The sequence below is a fragment of the Fistularia commersonii genome, chromosome 30, assembly GCF_037954325.1.
Source record: "Fistularia commersonii isolate RoL2024-O1a breed Wild chromosome 30, RoL_Fcom_v1.0, whole genome shotgun sequence".
Taxonomy (NCBI): domain Eukaryota; kingdom Metazoa; phylum Chordata; class Actinopteri; order Syngnathiformes; family Fistulariidae; genus Fistularia; species Fistularia commersonii.
The window spans coordinates 10,587,827-10,606,313 of NC_141313.1; the positions used below are offsets into that span (position 1 = coordinate 10,587,827).

An 18,487-nucleotide genomic window follows, 5' to 3' on the forward strand; every position below is an offset into this window, starting at 1 on the left:
TGTTTCCTTTCATGCATGATTAAGATTTAAATTGCAAAAGGCAATCAATGATATTTGAAATAATATAAGTTGTGTTGTATCAGCTTTATTAAGTTTAAGGAGTTTATATACTTCATGCCCAATTATTTTTTGGTTTAAGGATGAACATAAATCATTTCGATGTGTACAGTGGTTGTAAGAATGTTGAGACTTGGCAAGTTGCTATTATTCATTTATAAGAAAAGGTGACCGCAGGTTTTCTACAACACCCTCTTCATTCTCACCTTACTTGGCAAAATAAGAATTTTTGTTAAATGACCAAACACAGATTGAAATGTGATTCACAAGCTGTTTTAATATTGGACCTGATTGCTCAATTCAACAGTGTGATTTGACAAAAAAGAAAAAAAAAGTTGCCTTAGTCAAAAAAAAAACAAAACAAGACTTTTGTACCAAGCTAACAATGAAATTTTAGGAATACTTTACAATTAAAACATATCAGTATTACTGCATATGTACAATATAAAGTCAATCAAGTGGTCTATACATCTGTAGCCAAATAATGACTTGCATATAAAGTACCATAAAATATTCGCCTGTGTGAATTATTCAACTATAACATTTCTAAATGATTAAATGTTGTATACACCAAATTAATTAACATAAGGTGCCTTATTATAAAATAATGTAGTTACAGTATGTGCGCCATAAGAATCATTCAAAAATTAATAATAAAATGTACAGTACAGAACGCCAGGTCTGCACAAAGAGCAGAGCTGGACATGATGTTGGAACCCAGTGTTGAGAACCCAAAAGCAACATCATCATTTTTTTTAGTGTTCAGGATTAATTCTTTCCGGGGTCATTTCTGTTAAAGGTGGATGATGTACACAGTGGTCCCTCTGGTAAAACCCAACTCTACTGAGTGCGTTCCCAGCGCTGAAGGCCCGGGGCGGTGGAAATGGGGATTATTGATTATTGGCACCAGGATCCTACAAAATCCTCTCCAGTCGCATGAACTGAGAACCAACACTGGCTGGTTTCTGACTCATTTTAGCTTCGGTTCCACCACCCAGAGTGCCGTTGGCTGAAGCAGGTTAGCAGGCAGTCGAGACAGTCAAATCAGTGATAGATCATGTGTGGGAAGACGGACTTCTGTTTCCTCACTGTGGCCAGATGATAAAATCCCGGTTTAAGTGCTTTAGTGGTCAGACTAGATCGTTAGGGGCGATGAAACCTGAGGTGAGAGAATGAAAAGGTCACAAGATCATGCGACATGAAACACCACAGCAAGCACTTTCAGAAGGAAACCGTCTTTCTTCAATACATTTAATATTGATGGATTTGCTGAATAAAGTTTAAAAAATGGATGAGATTAATTATGAATTCCGTTCGAATCTTACCTAGTGTATCTCCTGCTGTCTTCGTGAACCTCCATCTCTGAACTCTTGAAGTCATTGAGCTCTTTGCGGATGGCAGCCTGGGGTGGGATGAGAAATATAACACTTTAGCTGGACCGACTTAAGATTGGCACATGGAGATACACACCCTTGCACAGAAAATGTATTTTCAGTGATTTTTTTTTGTATTGACAGTTAACGTAACATAACATTTTGAATGGCAAGCAGGTACAGAAATATGAAAAATTACAAAACAAAAAAAAAAAACATTTACAATCTCACCCTTCTTGGTTAAATCAGCAAATTCTTCCCAAAATTGTATAACCACTAACTATTTAAAAACTACAGCTGTGTAACATGATTCTTATACAGAAGACATGGACAATGGCGAACCAACAAAATGACATCAACTTGAGCATTTTCCATGCCAATTATTTCAACAAATAATAGGGTTCTTGGAGATCAAATGTGAGTTGCAGAATAAAATATGGTTAAAAAATTGTAGCTCATAATTTAATTGGATACTGATTTTAAGTTGCCCTGGTATCTATATCCTGGTATGATGTATTGGCATATTGAGCTGCATGCATAAGGCTCTCAAAAAAGACACAGGAGAGAATGACTGCAAAATAAACCAAGGATCAAATCACTGTCTAGTAATTTGAGACAATGTGTGATATTCGAGTATCGGATCAATTATGCATTATCGGACTTCTTGTCTTGTCATGCTTGTAAGAAAGTATTTTCTGAAGGTCAAACCAAATACATATATCTACATATATATATTCTGTTTAATATTATAAAATGTGTCAGGGGTACTATGCAATAGAAGTCTATCAGTCAGAATGAAAGCAGAGGTGTACAAGACAGTGGTGAGACCAGCGATGCTGTATGGCCTCGAAACAGTGACAATCACAAAAAGGCAGGAAGCAGAGATGTTGGTTGCAGAGATGAAGATGTTGAGGTTCTCTTTTTACATCTTTTACAGTGTTGCTGACAGAAGTCCTAAACAGATGTCTAACATTCATCTATTGCCTAGTGACACTGTCCACATGGCAAGTGAATTCAGGGGTATATTCCTCTATACTAGCATGCGTCACATGATGGTGTCTCGGCTCATCTTGGAAAAAGTCCTGGACCTGGTAATTCCTTGCTGCAGCCACACTGCCACTATTGGCATTATTGATATTTATCCCCATGTCAATTAAATTTTGGTTTGGAGGTTGGAGTGTAATTATGTTTCAGACTTTTCAATTTAAATATCGCAGATAAAAAAAAAAGGCCAATGTTACAGCATTTTTTTTACCACACGGATATTCACAAATGTCTTACTTTTGAGATTACATTTTTCTGCCTTGAGAGCGTCTACCAAGTACAGACCCAGACCTGAATGAAGGGTGCAATCCTGTCTGTCAGTTCTTTAAAAAAAAAAAATGTTCAACATCCCTTAAGGGCACTGCTACTTCTGGGTTGTTTTAGAATCCTGCTGCGCTTAAGCGACTGACTAAAAATGTTAATTTAAAGCATTCATTTAATCTCTATCCCTAAACATTTTTTGAGCTTCACTGGTCCAGTTGATTTACTCGGTGGAACTCAGCAAGTCATTAAAGAGCATTCTAGGACCTTGAACCTGCACAAAATGCAAATCTCCTCAGAAACAATTCTGCTACAGAGCTCATAGCCACCACTTTCCATCTACTGAATAAGAATTTGTGAGCGCATTTGAAAAGGTGAAGATGTAATGAGCCTCACCTTGTCAGCAGGGGTGAGTTTGGTCCATGGTTTGTCTGCTCTCCGGTCATAGTCCTGGGCATGGGTGGTCTCTACATACTCATGGAATCGCAGGATCTTTCTGTCCTGAAGCTCAGCGACTGTGGGTCTCTGTGACAGCTGTGGGAAAGTAAATGCTAATTTATGCACTATGTATACATGAAAATCCATCAGTGTGTTTTGATCCTTTATAACAGGGGTCGGGAACCTTTTTGACTGGGAGAGCCACAAAAGCCAAATATTTCTTGATATATTTCATCGAAAGCCATATAGTATTTTTAACGCACAAAAAAATGAAATACGTCTTACTTTTAATGCGACCTCTGGTGCTGCATGGATTTGCTCGGAGTGCTGCTTTATATTTGACCGTTTCATCTATGCAATTTTATCTTAGCATATTAGACATACCGCGGATTCAAATCATTGGTAATCATTGCCTTTTTTTTTCTTTGTCGCCATCTTTTCCGTTACGAGTGTTGACACGGATAAAGTAGCTGGCTATTTGTTAAGATTAATTTCTTCACCTTTACAATGACCTAGACGTGCTTGGAAGCCAATGGTTCCCGACCCGACCGACGGGTGACCCGTGAAATTTATCTTCAAAACTAATTTCTGTTTACTTTAAAATTACACAGTATTATGAAGAAATCTTCTTCTTCTAAAAACCCTAAAATTATTATGAAGAAATATCACAAGTATTTTAAAATCAGTTCCAAACTGATTTTTTCTTTTTCAACTCAAAATTGTCTGGGAGCCATATGGCATCACCAGAAGAGCCATTTATGGCTCGCGAGCCATAGGTTCCTGACCCCTGCTTTATAATGTCACTGTCCTCATACTTCCATGCGCCCACTGTGTTGGAATTAGCAATTTGTTTTCATAAATAAGAAGGCAGCATAGCAGACGAGGATGATCTCTGACGCCATTGAATACCTCATGAAATGTTGATGAAGAATTAGTCACAAAATTAAAATGAATAATTTTGATAGCAAGGGTCTGTCCCTGTGCCCCTGTGTTGCAACGTTATAAATGTACGGATGATTTTTTGTTTTGAGATTTGACTCAACACTGCCCCTGTTTCTTCAGGCGTACATCTCAATTGGTCTTGATCCAAAATACTTATGGGATGAGCTGTGGATACGCATGAATGATTCTGCCTGTATCCATACGCGTATCCTCTGTAGGGCATAAATTAGCCTTAAGGGTGCTTGTTTATGATCTGTGGGTCCAGTTGCAAAGGATAAACTAGTTGCATCCCTCCTTACCTTCCTGGTGAGCCGCCTTTTGATCTCACTTCTCTCTAGTCGTCGATCTGCTTCATTCTTGGCTGGAAGAGGGAAAAAAAATGTTAATTGAGGTATTAACTATGTCTGTCACTCTTGTCATGTTGGCCTCTGTACAGCATTAGTCATCACAGATATTCTAATACAAGGTAACCAAAGGCTGAGGGAATTCATATCAATAATGGCTTGTCGTGCCTGCAGACACACTTCCAAGCACGCAGGCTGACACAGCGATAAAGAGAGAATTAGGGCAGACTTAAGTTCAATCCTCCATCAAGGACAGAAAATCAGGTCGATTTTATGTCAATTCAAGGCTGGAAGGGTGTGTAAGGAGGTGCTTTACAGTGTGCTGCAAGGCTGTGCTGATATGTCGTGCAGACGGTCAAATACTGACTGATGTATACTCACCAAGGGAAAGTTAATATAACAGGTTAATGGTTGGGGTGTGGGGAGTGTTGCTTTCATCACTGGCTGAAGAAAGTCGTACAAATTAAGTGGTTGATACAAAGCTAATTATACCTACAGTCTGGATGGGCTGATAAAAGTTGCAATTTATAACGCGCAATCTAATTAGCCTTGTTTAAAGAGCCATTCTACTGTTCGGCAGTTATTTTAGAACACATAGCTACAAGATTCGACATACTGCACACTTTCATCCAAGTGGCATGCGCTTCACTATGTAACCAATAGTTGCATTTGAAGCTACAGCTTCTTTTAGAGTCATCAGACTCACTTTAAAAGAGCACCAACAAGCTGTAAAGAAAAGAGATATTGAAATTTACTTTACAATTTTAGACTTATTGGTTACTATGAAGCTTCAATAGCATTTGAAGAGCCATAGATGAACATTACACTCATTACTGTTTTAGCTGAACTGCACTGTTTTCTCGACATCTTTCACACAGCAGCACAATCCTTTCAATAGTGAAAACCCCCTTCACAACATCCACTCAAGTGAAGAAAACTCTCCAGGAAATAGGTTTATCAGTAGCTAAGTCAACCATAAAGAGAAGACTTCATGAGAGTAAATACAAAGAATTCACCACAAAGTGCAAACCATTAATCAGCCTCAAAAACAGAAAGGCCAGAATTGACTTTGCCAAAAAGCACTTGAAGAAGCCAGCCCAGTTCTGGAACAGCATTCTTTGCAGAGATAGATCAACCTATACTAGAATGATGGGAAGAAGAAAGTTTGGAGAATTGGAACAGCTCATGATCCAAAGCACACCACATCTTCTAAAACATGGTGGGGGCAGTGTGATGTCATGGGCATGCATGGCTTCCGGTGGCACTGGGTCACTTATGTTTATTGATGATGTGACAAAAGACGGAAACAGACGGATGAATTCTGAAGTGTAAAGGGATATACTTTCTGCTCAGATTCAATCAAATGCAGCAAAGTTGATTGGACGGCGCTTCACAGAACAGATGGAGAATGATCCAAAACATACTGCAAAAGTAACCCTGGAGTTTTTTTTAAATCAAAAAAGTGGAATATTCTGCGATGGCATAGTCAATCACCGAACGTCAGCCAAAATCGAGCATGCGTTTCCCTCGCTCAGGACAAAACTTAAGGCAGACAAGCAACAAACAAGCAACAACTGAAGACAGCTGCAGTGCAGGCCTGGCAAAGCATCACAAAAGAGGACACCCAGAGTTTGGTGATGCCCATGGGTTCCAGACTTCAGGCAGTCATTGCCTGCAAAGGATTCTCAACAAAATATCGAAAAGTAACATTTTATTTAGGGTTATGTTTATTTGTCCAATTACTTTTGAGCCCCTGAAATGAGCAGCATTTTTATACAAATAGCTACAATTCCTACATTTTTGAATTAAACCTTAAAGTCTGCACTTCAATTCCGTTGTGGTTTCATTTCAAATCCAATGTGGTGGCATGCAGAGCCCGAATCCTGAAGATTGTGACACTGTCAAATAATTCTGGGCTGTCAAACTGTATATTCTTAATCTACAATATGGGGAGGGTCTCAGACACACTGGGTGTACTAAGTGGGCTGATAAAACTACAGTTGTTCAAATGATTAATGCAGAATAGTGACGAATAAAATTAAAAGTGACTCTGAAGAGGACTAAAGTGCTGAATATTGAACTATGAGCAGCTTACCTTGAAGGATATTTCTCTGTTCCAGCTCTTCAGCTGTTGGTCGCTGACTCAGCCGCCTAGACACAGTAATTAGATTTTAACTGGCTCATAAAAAAAGAGATCTCAAATGGAGAAATGTCTCCCGAGGTTCACGTCAAAGCAAAACCATGGTCTAATGCATTGCTCAGAAGAATAAATGGCAGTGCAAGAAGATTTTAGTTCAGGGTACCAGGAAAAATATTTGCCAGTTTTAATCTTATGCTGCCCTCTGTTGGAAAGGGTCAAGTATACAGATTGGGAAAAACACTATAAATGTGGGTGAATACTCCAATTCTAAATATAAAGGGAGCAGTACCTACTTGATATCTAAAGAATTACCATAGCCAACATGAAACTATTCAGCAACTGAATGAATTACAATGACTGACCATATCTTGATGTACAAATGTCAATGTCACATTACTGATGTAGAGCATCACTTTACCGGGTCAGCGTGGTACCAATCTTGTTCCTGACGGCCACCCACTGCTCCTTGTTGTGCCAGCTCATGTTGTCATTCTCCTCCGGGGCTTCTCTTTCCCCCTTTTCCCGATCCCTCTCCAGCTTCAAGGCCAATGTATCCTTCCTTTTCACGCGGCTTGCAAGCCCACCTGTCAAACACCATATCACAACATTTACGTGAATGCCGCGTGATATGACACACTTTCGCGATTATAGCCCGACTCCGATGCTATATATAGTGACAAGATTAAAGCGTAAATGACCTTTTTTTTTAGCAAAGAAATCCTTCTCGGTTCTGGTATATGAGAAATATTTAGTAAACAAGAATATGTTTAGACAACCTTTTTTTTTTTCTTTTCACTCACACTTATGGGCTTATGCAAAATTCACTGCTCTGTCTCAGTACTCAGAGGACAATGTTGGATAGAAGACTTAATATTTTCAAATGGAGAATGATTGAAAAGTAACACTTTTGTGTTATCTTGTAAAATAAATTAGGTAAATCCTTCAGTCAGATGATAGGGAAAGAACTTTTAGAATGCCTGGTTTCAAAATGGAGTTCAGATAGGATAGTAATTAAAAGAAGGACTTATAATATGCGTAATCCATTCATTTCGGTTAGTTTGAATTCTGAAAAGAAATAAGTCAGCCCTAAAAAGAATATATATACTGTAGTGTAAGAATTAATTTGTTCTATATCATACCAGAAGTATAACTTTGACAATATAAAAAAAAATCAACTGAAATTATGAAACAAGACAGTTTCTGAAACACATTTATAAAAATGTATTAAAATCCCTTGAGTAGTCATTAATGAGCTGTTGTCAGTGAATGAACTGAGGAAATTGAAAATATTTTTTTCTTTTTGAACAAAGTATGACTTTTTTCTGATAAACTGCATCTACATGCTGGTAATTACCATAAGGACAACAATAAACAGGTATTGGCCTCAGTCTAAAGGTAAAACAAAAGCAAAACCTACCAAAAAAAAAAAAAAAAAAAATCAGTATCATGAGCTCTATGTATGGCTTCTTAACGTTCACTGCATTACTATAGTTGCCTTACGACATTGCATTAAAAAGAAGACCTTAAAGTAGCACAAGCTTTGAAAACCAATTAAAAAAAACTATTGCTTTGTGGAGTGCCATGTCTCCACAGGGACCAAAAACTAACTCCATACAAAAAACTACTTACCTGGAGGACCTTCCTCATTATCGTCATCATCCTCATCCTCATCTCTGTACAGGATGGGACCATCTGAATCGGATTCCTCTTCACAGGCCTCTGGCCCTACATCCTCATGGATAATACTGACGTTGGGGCCTCCGATTAAACCCCTGCGGCTGCGGGGCTCCAGCTCAGGCTGGCGGGGGGGCAGCTGAGGGTGAAGCTTCCGCAGCTCTTCTTCCATGTCAAAATCATCATCTTCTGGCCTATACAGAAAGGTAGAAATTTATGGAAATTATTTATGTTTTGAATTTTATATTTCAAAAATAGGCTGCTGCTCCTGATGATACAGAGACCATTATGTGAACATTTCATCTGCAGAGCGTCTTTCATGTAAATGTGATATCTTTTGGATAGGGGAAAGACAAAAGTCTTCAACAACCATGTCATAAGGAGAATACTTACAGCCTGAGAGGCTCGATGGTGATAGGTAGAGAGTTCCGAGATTTTACCCCCACCTCAGGAAGAAAGTCTGGAGGCATCTCAAACAACAGAGAGTGAGCTCTCTGGGAGCCGTCTGGCTTGGGCTGTATAGGACTGGGGCTGGCCAATGCTCTCTGAATGAGGATATGGAGGGGGATGGATGGAGGATGGCTGGGTGGTTCAGTGGTAGGGCTTGGGGGATCAACTTCCACACTGGTTACTGAATCAGAGAGGGAGCTCGGTGGAGGAAATGACGTTGTTCTGGGAGGGGATGGTGGGATGTGGGAGGGTGGCGATGGTATGGGGCCGGTGGAGGTTTCCTGAGTTGCAATGCTGCCCTCATTGTTCTCTTCTTTAAGTTCGACAGAAGATGCGGCTGTAAGGGCTGGATCAATGGTCAGGGGCTCTGAGATCTGACTGGAAGGAGTAGATTCCACAGAATGATGCTTGGTGACAGGCGTTGTACGCTTTGGTGGGGTTGGTGGAGAGCGCTTGGCGGGAGCTGACACCACAATAACACCGCTGCCAGCCTGTGAGAAGTCTAAAATGAAAAACAACAAACAGATAAATAATGGTCATAACTGGTCAACGCAAACAACTGCAACATAAGCGTAACATGCGGTTAGGCATGACATGATCAGTGCGTAAATACTGTGAGGACACACCTCACACTCCTCATTCTGCCAGGAACCTGCAATGTGCATCACAGATGGATGATAATTGCAAAACTTCTGTTTAGACCATCATTAGTAAAAAAAAAAAAAAAAAAAATGTGCGTCAATACACAGAAACAGATACACAAAAACAAAAAACACGCAGAAGTCAGAGAAGTTAATAGAGAGGCCATGCAGTGTTTTTCTCACATTTAGCTGAAGTTAGATGGCAGCTGCTCTGTGGGCTAGTTCAGGCATGACATACAACGCAAGAGGTAGAACAAGTGTGAGGAAGGTGGCAGATCTACAATAGGAGTGTGAAGATTCTCCATATGTTTGATTTAAGGTCACCTTATGAGAGGGTCAGTTTAATGGGACTTCATATTTGATTTAAAGATTCTCCTAACATCTCCATCCTATATATATGTATATTCCTTAAGAGTTTTGCATCAGAAGACTATATTTTGACCTGAAAGCTTTTCACTTTTCACCCACTTTATTTGATTTCTAAATGAAAATCATGACACTCCTTTATAGATTAAGAGAGTTGGTCCCACTGGGTACCTGAGCTGGTCTGGCCAGCCCTGTGCAGCAGGTACACAGGTAGAGAAAAGTAGAGGCCCAGCTCACTCTGGCATCCCCAGCTGCTCCAGTATTGAGGCTGCCTGACATTGAGGTGCCTGTTCAGATATGGAGCTGGTGAAATGAGCAGAGATATCAGGGATGGAGCCTTTGTTCCACATGGGAAGAAGCTTGGGGATTTCACCACTGTTTTCACTGACACATATTAAATTCTGCATGTCTGTGGAGGTTCTCTGTCATCCAGGTCATGGTGAATTCTTGTTGAAGTCTTCTTGTCGTAGCAACTGGACTTGAATTCTTCAGTTCTGAACTCAAGATGCCTCTTGGATGAGGAGTGAAACAACTTCAAGTGAAGAAATTCAAGTCCAGTTGCCACAAGAAGAAGATTGATATAAATATTTCATTCTAAATAGTGTTTTTACCACCTTCACATTAACAATTATAAACCCACGCATGCATGCTCAGTCACACACTCACTCAGTTGTGAATCTTGCCTAAAAGGCAAGAATTGTTTTATCGTCTGTTTTAGCTGTCTTTCATTGTGCAGATCTTTTGCTGTCGCTAAGCTAATTCCTTATGTTGAAAATGCCCCTCGCTCTCTAGTTTAGTGAACAGCATCTGAATTAAAATTTAATGCTTCAATATTAGACATTTCATATGCTTAAAGTTTCTTGGAATATGAGGAAATAATAATTGTCCCATCAGATAAAAAAAGAGGGAATACAGTATGAGTACAAATAGTTGTATCTGCTATCTGGATAGTACAATAATTTAGTAAAATGCACTTAACAAATCTGCAACTCAATCCTGAAAAGGAGAGCACACATTTCTACTGTTGAAATACATGAACTTGATGGTACATGTCGCAAACTAATATATGCTTATGATGGGTATCAGGAACATAAGGAGTTTGGTGTAATGTTGACAAAGTCTCAGGGGTGCAGATCTAACATTTAATTTCCAGAATCCCAGTTAGCCACTCCAACATTCTTTCCTTAGATACTGTCTACTTTCAAACAGATCTGGTTTTAAGAGACAGTGCATATCTTTTTGCTTGACATCCATACATACCTACATACCTTTAAAGCAAATAGGACAAACTGTCTATGCAGGCACATTATATCTTAAATCATTTGACAACCTTCTTATGCAGACATTAAATCAGACAATCTATAAAGCACATTGCTCTTGCATGAAAAGCAATGTGATATACAATGGCATATGGGAGAGAATGTCTTCTACCAAATGGTTGAGGAATGTGCCACTACACCGTTTCTGTGTTGGGAAGGGCACTAAATGAGAGCAGCCACGACATGTCAGAACAGAGGATATAAGTGGTTTCTATCTGAGCTTCAAAGATGTCAGGTGATGCGGTCACGGTGGAGAAGCAAGTCAGTGCCTGTTCCCTCTCCAGTGACTGACGACTGTGCAAAATCAAAGTGTAAACATTACACAGCAAGCCTTACCGCCACCTAAAATGTATGTACCAGCTAAACTTGAAAAAACACAATAAGTACCGCCAAGTGTGTATGGACTTATACTGTATATGACCCCAAAACCTTGGATTTGTTTTATACGTAAATGTATAGGAACTGCAGCTGACTGAGAAGGTGTTATCCAACAACTGTAAGAGGTTTGGATTTATTGACTGTTAGAGACATCTCCAGGTTTTCAGTGCTGCCAGAAGAGATTACAGGGTCAAGAGGTGCTACAAACATTCACGGACACAGGTTTCTCCAATAGGCATGTCCCCTTATCTCTTAGGCAACAAGGTTAAGAAAATATGGCAGGATGGTCCTGAAATGAAGACATGACCCACAATGCAAACAACCCACCAAACAGCCTTTGAGATTTTGCTGTTCTACTTTATTTCCTTTTGTTAGGCCTACATTTGGAGGCTGTGTCCACAAAAGTGTTATTTACCAAAGTCATTACATAAAACTGTGTAAAAGGGAGCACGTTTTTATTCCATGTCAGGAGTATCAGCAGCGTGACCAAGTACTTAACATGTATTCTCCGCAGAGCCATTAACAGGAAAGCTCTTGAATAATTTAGTTGTATTCATGAAAGCATTTTCTTGCCCACTAAATCTTATTACTCCTCTGTGATTGCTGGCTCCATCCTCTTTGATTGTGAAGTTTAGTCTATAATTTATATGGGGGGTATATCCTCTCAGGGCCAACGAAGCGTCAGGACACATGGCATTTACGAACCCTTTAGGTACACACAGGCCCCTTATTGCTGCTGCACAGCTTATGCAGTTGGCAGTTGAAATTTGCCACTTCTTGCAGTTTCTACATTTAAAAGCCTTTAACAGCAATACTGCCTTAGATCATCACATGGGTAACCAACAAATCTTTTTTAACTATTCAATTACTAACTATTCAAGTAAGAAAACAGTAAATAGTCTTGTCAGCATGTTCGCCAGCATTGGTTGCTATGAATTTGTCAACCCGATGTTGACAAAACTTTTGAATTAACACACTGAAAATATAAAAAGCCGTTACTCACATGTAACACTTCACAACCATCACCACCACATTTCACGCAGGGCATAGGCCCATACCCTAACATCTAGGACAGGGGTCGGCAACCCGCGGCTCCGGAGCCGCATGCGGTTCTTTCATCTTTACACTGCGGCTCCGCGTGGCTTGGGAAAATAAATTCTAAAAATGTAATTGAAGTATATTTTATTCGTGTTAATTCCTTTTTTAACTTTTAGTTCTAAGTTGGAAGATTATTGTGATCTTGAAATATTAAATAAAATTATATTTATTTTTCGCCGCTCAAAATAACGTCACACTCGCAGAAGCCGGTATACCCGACAGCCAGTAAACTCCTGATTTGCAGATGCTGTGAGCAAAAGTTCAGGAGCGGAAGTCCCATGAACCAGGTAAAATAGATATTTATGAAGATATTTTGCAAATGTTTATTTTTTGTTGTTTACTGACAGTGATTTTTTCCCCATTTATTCTTAAAATTCAGGTCAAGGCTCTGAAAGCCTAAAGCTCAAAATGAGTTCATTACATAAATAAAATTGAATTTTCTCTGTAATACTTTGTGAATTTCCGAAGCAACACACTACACACTTGTTTATACAAAGTGTAAAGGTAATAAAAAGCAATATATACAGTGGTACCTTTATTTTAGACGTCAAAAAGTAAATGCGGCTCCCAGTGTTTTCTTTTCCGAAGAAACCGGGTCCAAATGGCTCTTTGGGTGTTACGGGTTGCCGACCCCTGATCTAGGAGGAAGGGTATAATCCACAGATTCCTCTATTTTCAGTATTTTCTCACCTGTCCAGCAACCCCAATGACTGATATGAATGTTCGTGGATGGTGAGGATCTGAATTTGTTTATTAATTTTATTAAATTACTGATTACCAAGTCTCTAGGGGTATAAAAGCAGCTAAGTCTTGACTACTTGATTCTGTCCTTTTATTCTTTGTCTCCTAAAAAGAGCCACCTCCATATTGACTGTTGACAAACTTTATGAAAACAAATAACCACAATATGTATCTCTGGTGTTAGAGCTGATCCACAGGAGTAAAAATAATACTCCAACCAATGAAAAAGACATTAATATGGAAGAAAGTATGCCATTGCTAATTCTAGAGAAGTCTGTCGATAGACAGGTGTGTGGACAGTTTGGATATTCGCGTCAAAGGGATCTGCTCCGTGTCGACGTGGGACAGTTTTCAGACAGCTGCAGGAGCACTGGGAATTTATTACAATTTGTCATTAATGAGTCCTGTTGTTTTTTTTCCTGTTTTTTTTTTTTTTTTTATTCACTTGTCATGAAGGTACACTTCTTTCATGCAGAGGGGTATATAATTTGGTTTAAAGCTGAAAAAGATGGAAAATGATGAAAATGATGACAAGATGGCCATAAAACAGGCAGTACTTTGGTTTTTCCTTGTTGTCACTGTTCACCAGAACAGTTCAACAAAGTAACAGACCAAAGCACAGACATGTATGAGAAGATACCCCTGTCTCTCTCAGCATGCTGCCGAGGAGGTATTTAAGATGATCAACTGAGACATTTTTTAATTGAGTATATTTATATAACATGTTAATATAATGTAAAAAATTCTGACATTTGCACCTGAATATATTGAAGGCACTTTTTCACACAGTTTCTTTATCAAATCTTCAATGAATAGACTGAAATTTGATTACAATTATTTTGTTTGCATTTGTAAATTTTTGGGGGCGGCATGATATGTCTTCACAGTGCTTCTTCTGACTTTATTTAGCCTTTTTTGACAATGTCAGCAAGTCTTGCTTGCAGCTCAGTCTAACTTATAAATTTAAGACTCATGAGATGAACTTGCCTTTACTGCTCTTCACTACTCCATAGGGGACTTTTGAACCAAACTATATATTTTTGTTATGCTCCAAAAGGGATTCAAGATGCACAATAATGTTGTGGAGCAGCTTAAAACAGACAGAACTACACCGACAAGCAGATGTACCGGGTCAAATCAATTCTTGCTGGATGCAGCTGCAATCCTTGTCCAGGGGAATTTCCAACTGAAGGTAGGAATTCAAAAAAGTTGTGTTTCCAATGGTATATTTTTTGGTCTAACAGGCCATCTAGAGAGCGATTGATGGCAGGGTTTGGAACAATACGCAAAAGGGCAAGAAAAACAATAAAGACGTTTTTCTGGAAAACAGCACTAATTATCTCTGAAGAACCATTCAATTTTTATTGCAATTTAGTCCTATAATGACTATTTCATATTTAGATTGACAAAATTCTTTAAATACCTAATTTCCGATATAACTCATATATTCTAAATTTAAATTTTAATCCAAATATGAGTGAGTGAATTATCTAAATTACTATAATTTGACTGTGTCTTTAGAGTGTATCCGTCTGATTCTGTGTCTATGTGTGTGCGTGTACTTTCAGGATTCTTGTTCTGACACCTTGGTTTTACACCTCAGTCTGGAGCCTTTAATCTAAGCTTTTATTATTCAATTATTAATCATTAAACATCTCATTCCTTTGCATTGCTTTAAAACTTGAGAAAATAATGTTGTGTATTTGAAAGGCAAAGATTTCATTGAATGAAAAATGTAGCAATGAGCTACAGCAAAAACAAAAAGCAAAAACACCTTCAAGATGATTATACATGAAATATATAATACCAGAAAAAGTGAAACTTTAGGAGATGTTTTAAGCTTTGAAAATCATGGGACGGCTGTGGCTGGTCAATCATGTCATGTGAATAAAAGCACAGTGCAAAGCATAATGTCTGAAACAATCAAGTAAAATAGGAGTAAACTGGATTTACAGACTTTTCTAGCATGAAGGCCAATGAAAATATGGTTCCTTCTCATCAACATAACACATTAACTAGGTATTCTTACTGTTACACTGTAAAGAACTTTGGGTGGCAATTTGCGTTGAGTTACATTTTAAGACTTGGAGCACAGGTATTTGAAACTTATTTTCATATTTTCATCTTAAGCAACAGCTTTCTTTTAGTTTTGCTGACCTTATAAATAAGGATAGTACCAGTTTTCCTATTGGGAAAGTTATACAGAGAAGCAAAAGACCACAAACTTACCATGCAGTACAGGGTTGCTGTTGCGGTTGGAGGGTTTGGGTGGAGGGATGGGAGGCTGCTTGGCATGAGGAGGGACAGGGGGAGGTGTGTCAGACCCCGCTGTCGGTGCAGCAGGAGATGAGGATCTGGTTGAATCATCCACTATAAGGGAGACTGTCCTTGGAGGTTTCGATACAAATATAGTAGAGGGTGAGGATGAAGAGGAAGAAGAGGATGAAGATGAGGATGGGGCTGAACTCCTGTCAGTGGGAGGTGTAGTTAGGAATTTCGGCGGAAGCAGGGCCTGTTTGGTTGTAGGGGGGTCCTGCTGGAAATCCTGCGTAGGATGAGGTTCAGGGGGGAAACGAACGCAGGCAGACTCTACAGAAAGACAACATAAACATGGGATCTAATGTCAGGGTGAGTGTTGACAAAAAAAAAAAAATTCACTCATTCAGCAATGGGAAAGATGCAAATCATAATTGTCACAAAATTCCCCTTTATGGCATTGTGGTTTGTGTGAAAAAAACAAAGCATGTCCACCCTCACGGTACACAAAAGCGCTAAAGCGTATTGGTTCACTGACCCACTGTCTCACCCGTATGTGAATAAGACACTATCATCATAAAAAAAAATGCAAGCCCACTCACGCTCCACAAATTGAGGCGAAAAAAAAATCATAGCTTCAATTTCAAGAGAAGATGAGCCGTACAGCGCTTCGGTCATCAGTTGGTGAGAGGAAGAAGTTAATATGCTAAGTCGTTTAAGATAGCATCACCAGAATTTCAACAACTGCTAAACAACAACGGATGTCGAAACTCCACAAAGCAGTTAAAGGTCCCTTCAGATAAAATACAAAAAAAAAAAAAATCAATAGATGTCCAATAACATATTTGGTATCTCTTTGTTGAAAAGTCATGGATTCACTCACCACTGCTACTTTTTGTAGCAGTATTATTTTATCTAAATGTTAGCTGTTGACTCTATTAGGTTAACAGTTAGCTCCAAGCCAAACACTGCAGGACTTCCGAACCTCTCATGTAAATTCTTATGGAGCACTGTGGAGCCAATAATCTCTCAGTATTTAAACAATGTAGCTTCCAAATTCAGTGGAGGATCATGCTCCCTCTGAGACTTAAAAAAACAGCAAGGACCAAATACAGTTGGGCAGTGCAAAACCAGTGTTGATAAGTCTGTTGTGGAGACAGAGTGACTGGCTTTCAGATCAGCTATTTGTCCCAGTAACCCAGGGTATTTTCAAAGCCCAATGCCATGGAGGAGCATTTGTCAACTTTAGAGAACGACTAGAAAATGCTCGAGTGACAAATGGTGATCAGACTCATTTCAGTCTATCCATTACAAACATTTTTTTTTACAATGGAAGACACATTTTTGAATGAAAGCATACTTAATAGGCTACTCACTAGTATTTAACACCAAGACAAATCAGTCACACAGTCTTCCATGGGTATGTCAAACTACATTGTTAAAAACACAGCAAAGTACAACAAAAGCTGATTTCATGAATGCTATACTAAAATAGGTGTTAAAAAAACATTACTTAACATTCAATTCACTTTGAAGTTCTTAATTTTGTCTGATCCAAGCATTACTAAAACATGTGCAAAGATCATGTAAAGACTGTATAGTGACCTCTGTTCAAGGATAATATACAACTGTCAACTTTACACTGACGGTCATTTTGCTGTTACCCAATACAAACTGGCAAGCGAAACAACAAATGGTAGAATTCTTACCTGAACGCTGACGGAACTCTGCAGATGGGTTGTACCTGGGAAGCGTAGTGCTCTTGCTGCTCTCTGAGGAGCTCTTCTGTAGAGGGGGGCGCAGGTCCATCTCAGAGATGGGCCTAACAATAGGCCGCGATTGGTCAACTGCTTGCTTAGGTTTTTCAGTCTTTTCCTCAGCCTCCTGCTTGTCTTGTTCATCCCTTCTTGGTTTTTCATCCTTCTTCTCCAAGTCCTCCCATTTGTCCTTGGCATCTCTCCTCTCTCCGTCTTCTCTCCTATCTTTCTCTACTCTGGCATATTTCCTGTCTTTGGTGTCTCTTTCTCGATCTTCTCGATTCTCTTTCCTTTCCCGATCCCTCCTCTCCCTTTCATCCCTATCCCTTCTCTCCCTCTCCTCCCGGTCCTGATCCCTCCTCTCTCTCTCGTCCCAATCCCTTCGCTCCTTCTTCTCCCTCTCTTCCCGATCTCTCCTGTCCTTCTCGTCCCGATCTCTCCTCTCCCTCTCGTCCCGATCTCTCCTCTCCCTCTCGTCCCGATCTCTCCTCTCCCTCTCGTCCCGATCTCTCCTCTCCCTCTCGTCCCGATCTCTCCTCTCCCTCTCGTCCCGATCTCTCCTCTCCCTCTCGTCCCGATCTCTCCTGTCCCTCTCATCCCGATCCCTTCTTTCTCTGTCATTGCGATCCCTCCTTTCTCTCTCATCCCGATCCCTCCTTTCCCTCTCATCCCGATCTCTCCTGTCTCTCTCCACCCTTTCATCTTTCCATTCTCGCTTTTCCCTGAGATCTCTGTCATCCCTCCGGTCGACCCCTTCCCCCCTTTCCCGGTCTTCTCGCCATTCCCTTCTTTCAATGCCTTCCCGAACCCTCCTTCCTCTTTCGTCTCTATCGTCTCTGTCGTGGTATCTGTCATCCTGTAGCTGACCTCTGGGTAAAGACCCTCCTCTCGGATCAAAATCAGACGGTTGACGGCTTCGTCTTTCAACATCCATTGAAAGCCTAGCATGAGAGTCCACATCCAGTGGTGCCCGACTGCTTCTGGAGGCATCAGATGGTGCTCTGCTTCGGCGCTCATCCCCCTGGAGAACCCTCGCAGGATTCACCCTACTGTCAGACTCCCCCCGAGAGACACGTACTCCTGCTTCAGACACCCTGTCGACATCCATTGGCAATGTGTGGCCATTCTTTACTGGAGGAGTTTTTGAGCGGCTTGTATTGTAGTTCTCTGTATAATGAAGACAGAAACTGTCAAGACATCAGAAATAA

The 18,487-nt window shown here is 39.8% G+C and overlaps 1 protein-coding gene across 3 annotated transcripts in view; it reads right to left on the reverse strand.

Annotated features, from left to right (window-relative positions):
* Window positions 1-313: 313 nt before the first annotated feature.
* Window positions 314-18,487, reverse strand: part of phactr4a (phosphatase and actin regulator 4a) — a 40,304-nt gene continuing 22,130 nt past the window's right edge. For 2 of the 3 annotated variants that reach the window (XM_086178374.1, XM_086178372.1), the window contains 11 exons: window positions 17,232-18,446; window positions 15,496-15,855; window positions 9,902-10,033; window positions 8,667-9,225; window positions 8,229-8,467; window positions 7,018-7,183; window positions 6,555-6,610; window positions 4,415-4,476; window positions 3,132-3,269; window positions 1,383-1,459; window positions 314-1,216 (listed from right to left, as the gene is read on the reverse strand). In XM_086178374.1, coding sequence (XP_086034500.1) covers window positions 1,201-1,216; window positions 1,383-1,459; window positions 3,132-3,269; window positions 4,415-4,476; window positions 6,555-6,610; window positions 7,018-7,183; window positions 8,229-8,467; window positions 8,667-9,225; window positions 9,902-10,033; window positions 15,496-15,855; window positions 17,232-18,446 — 3,020 coding nt within the window. In that variant the 3' untranslated portion in view covers window positions 314-1,200. The remainder of the gene's footprint in view (window positions 1,217-1,382; window positions 1,460-3,131; window positions 3,270-4,414; window positions 4,477-6,554; window positions 6,611-7,017; window positions 7,184-8,228; window positions 8,468-8,666; window positions 9,226-9,901; window positions 10,034-15,495; window positions 15,856-17,231; window positions 18,447-18,487) is intronic. The other variant, XM_086178373.1, reaches the window with a different exon arrangement.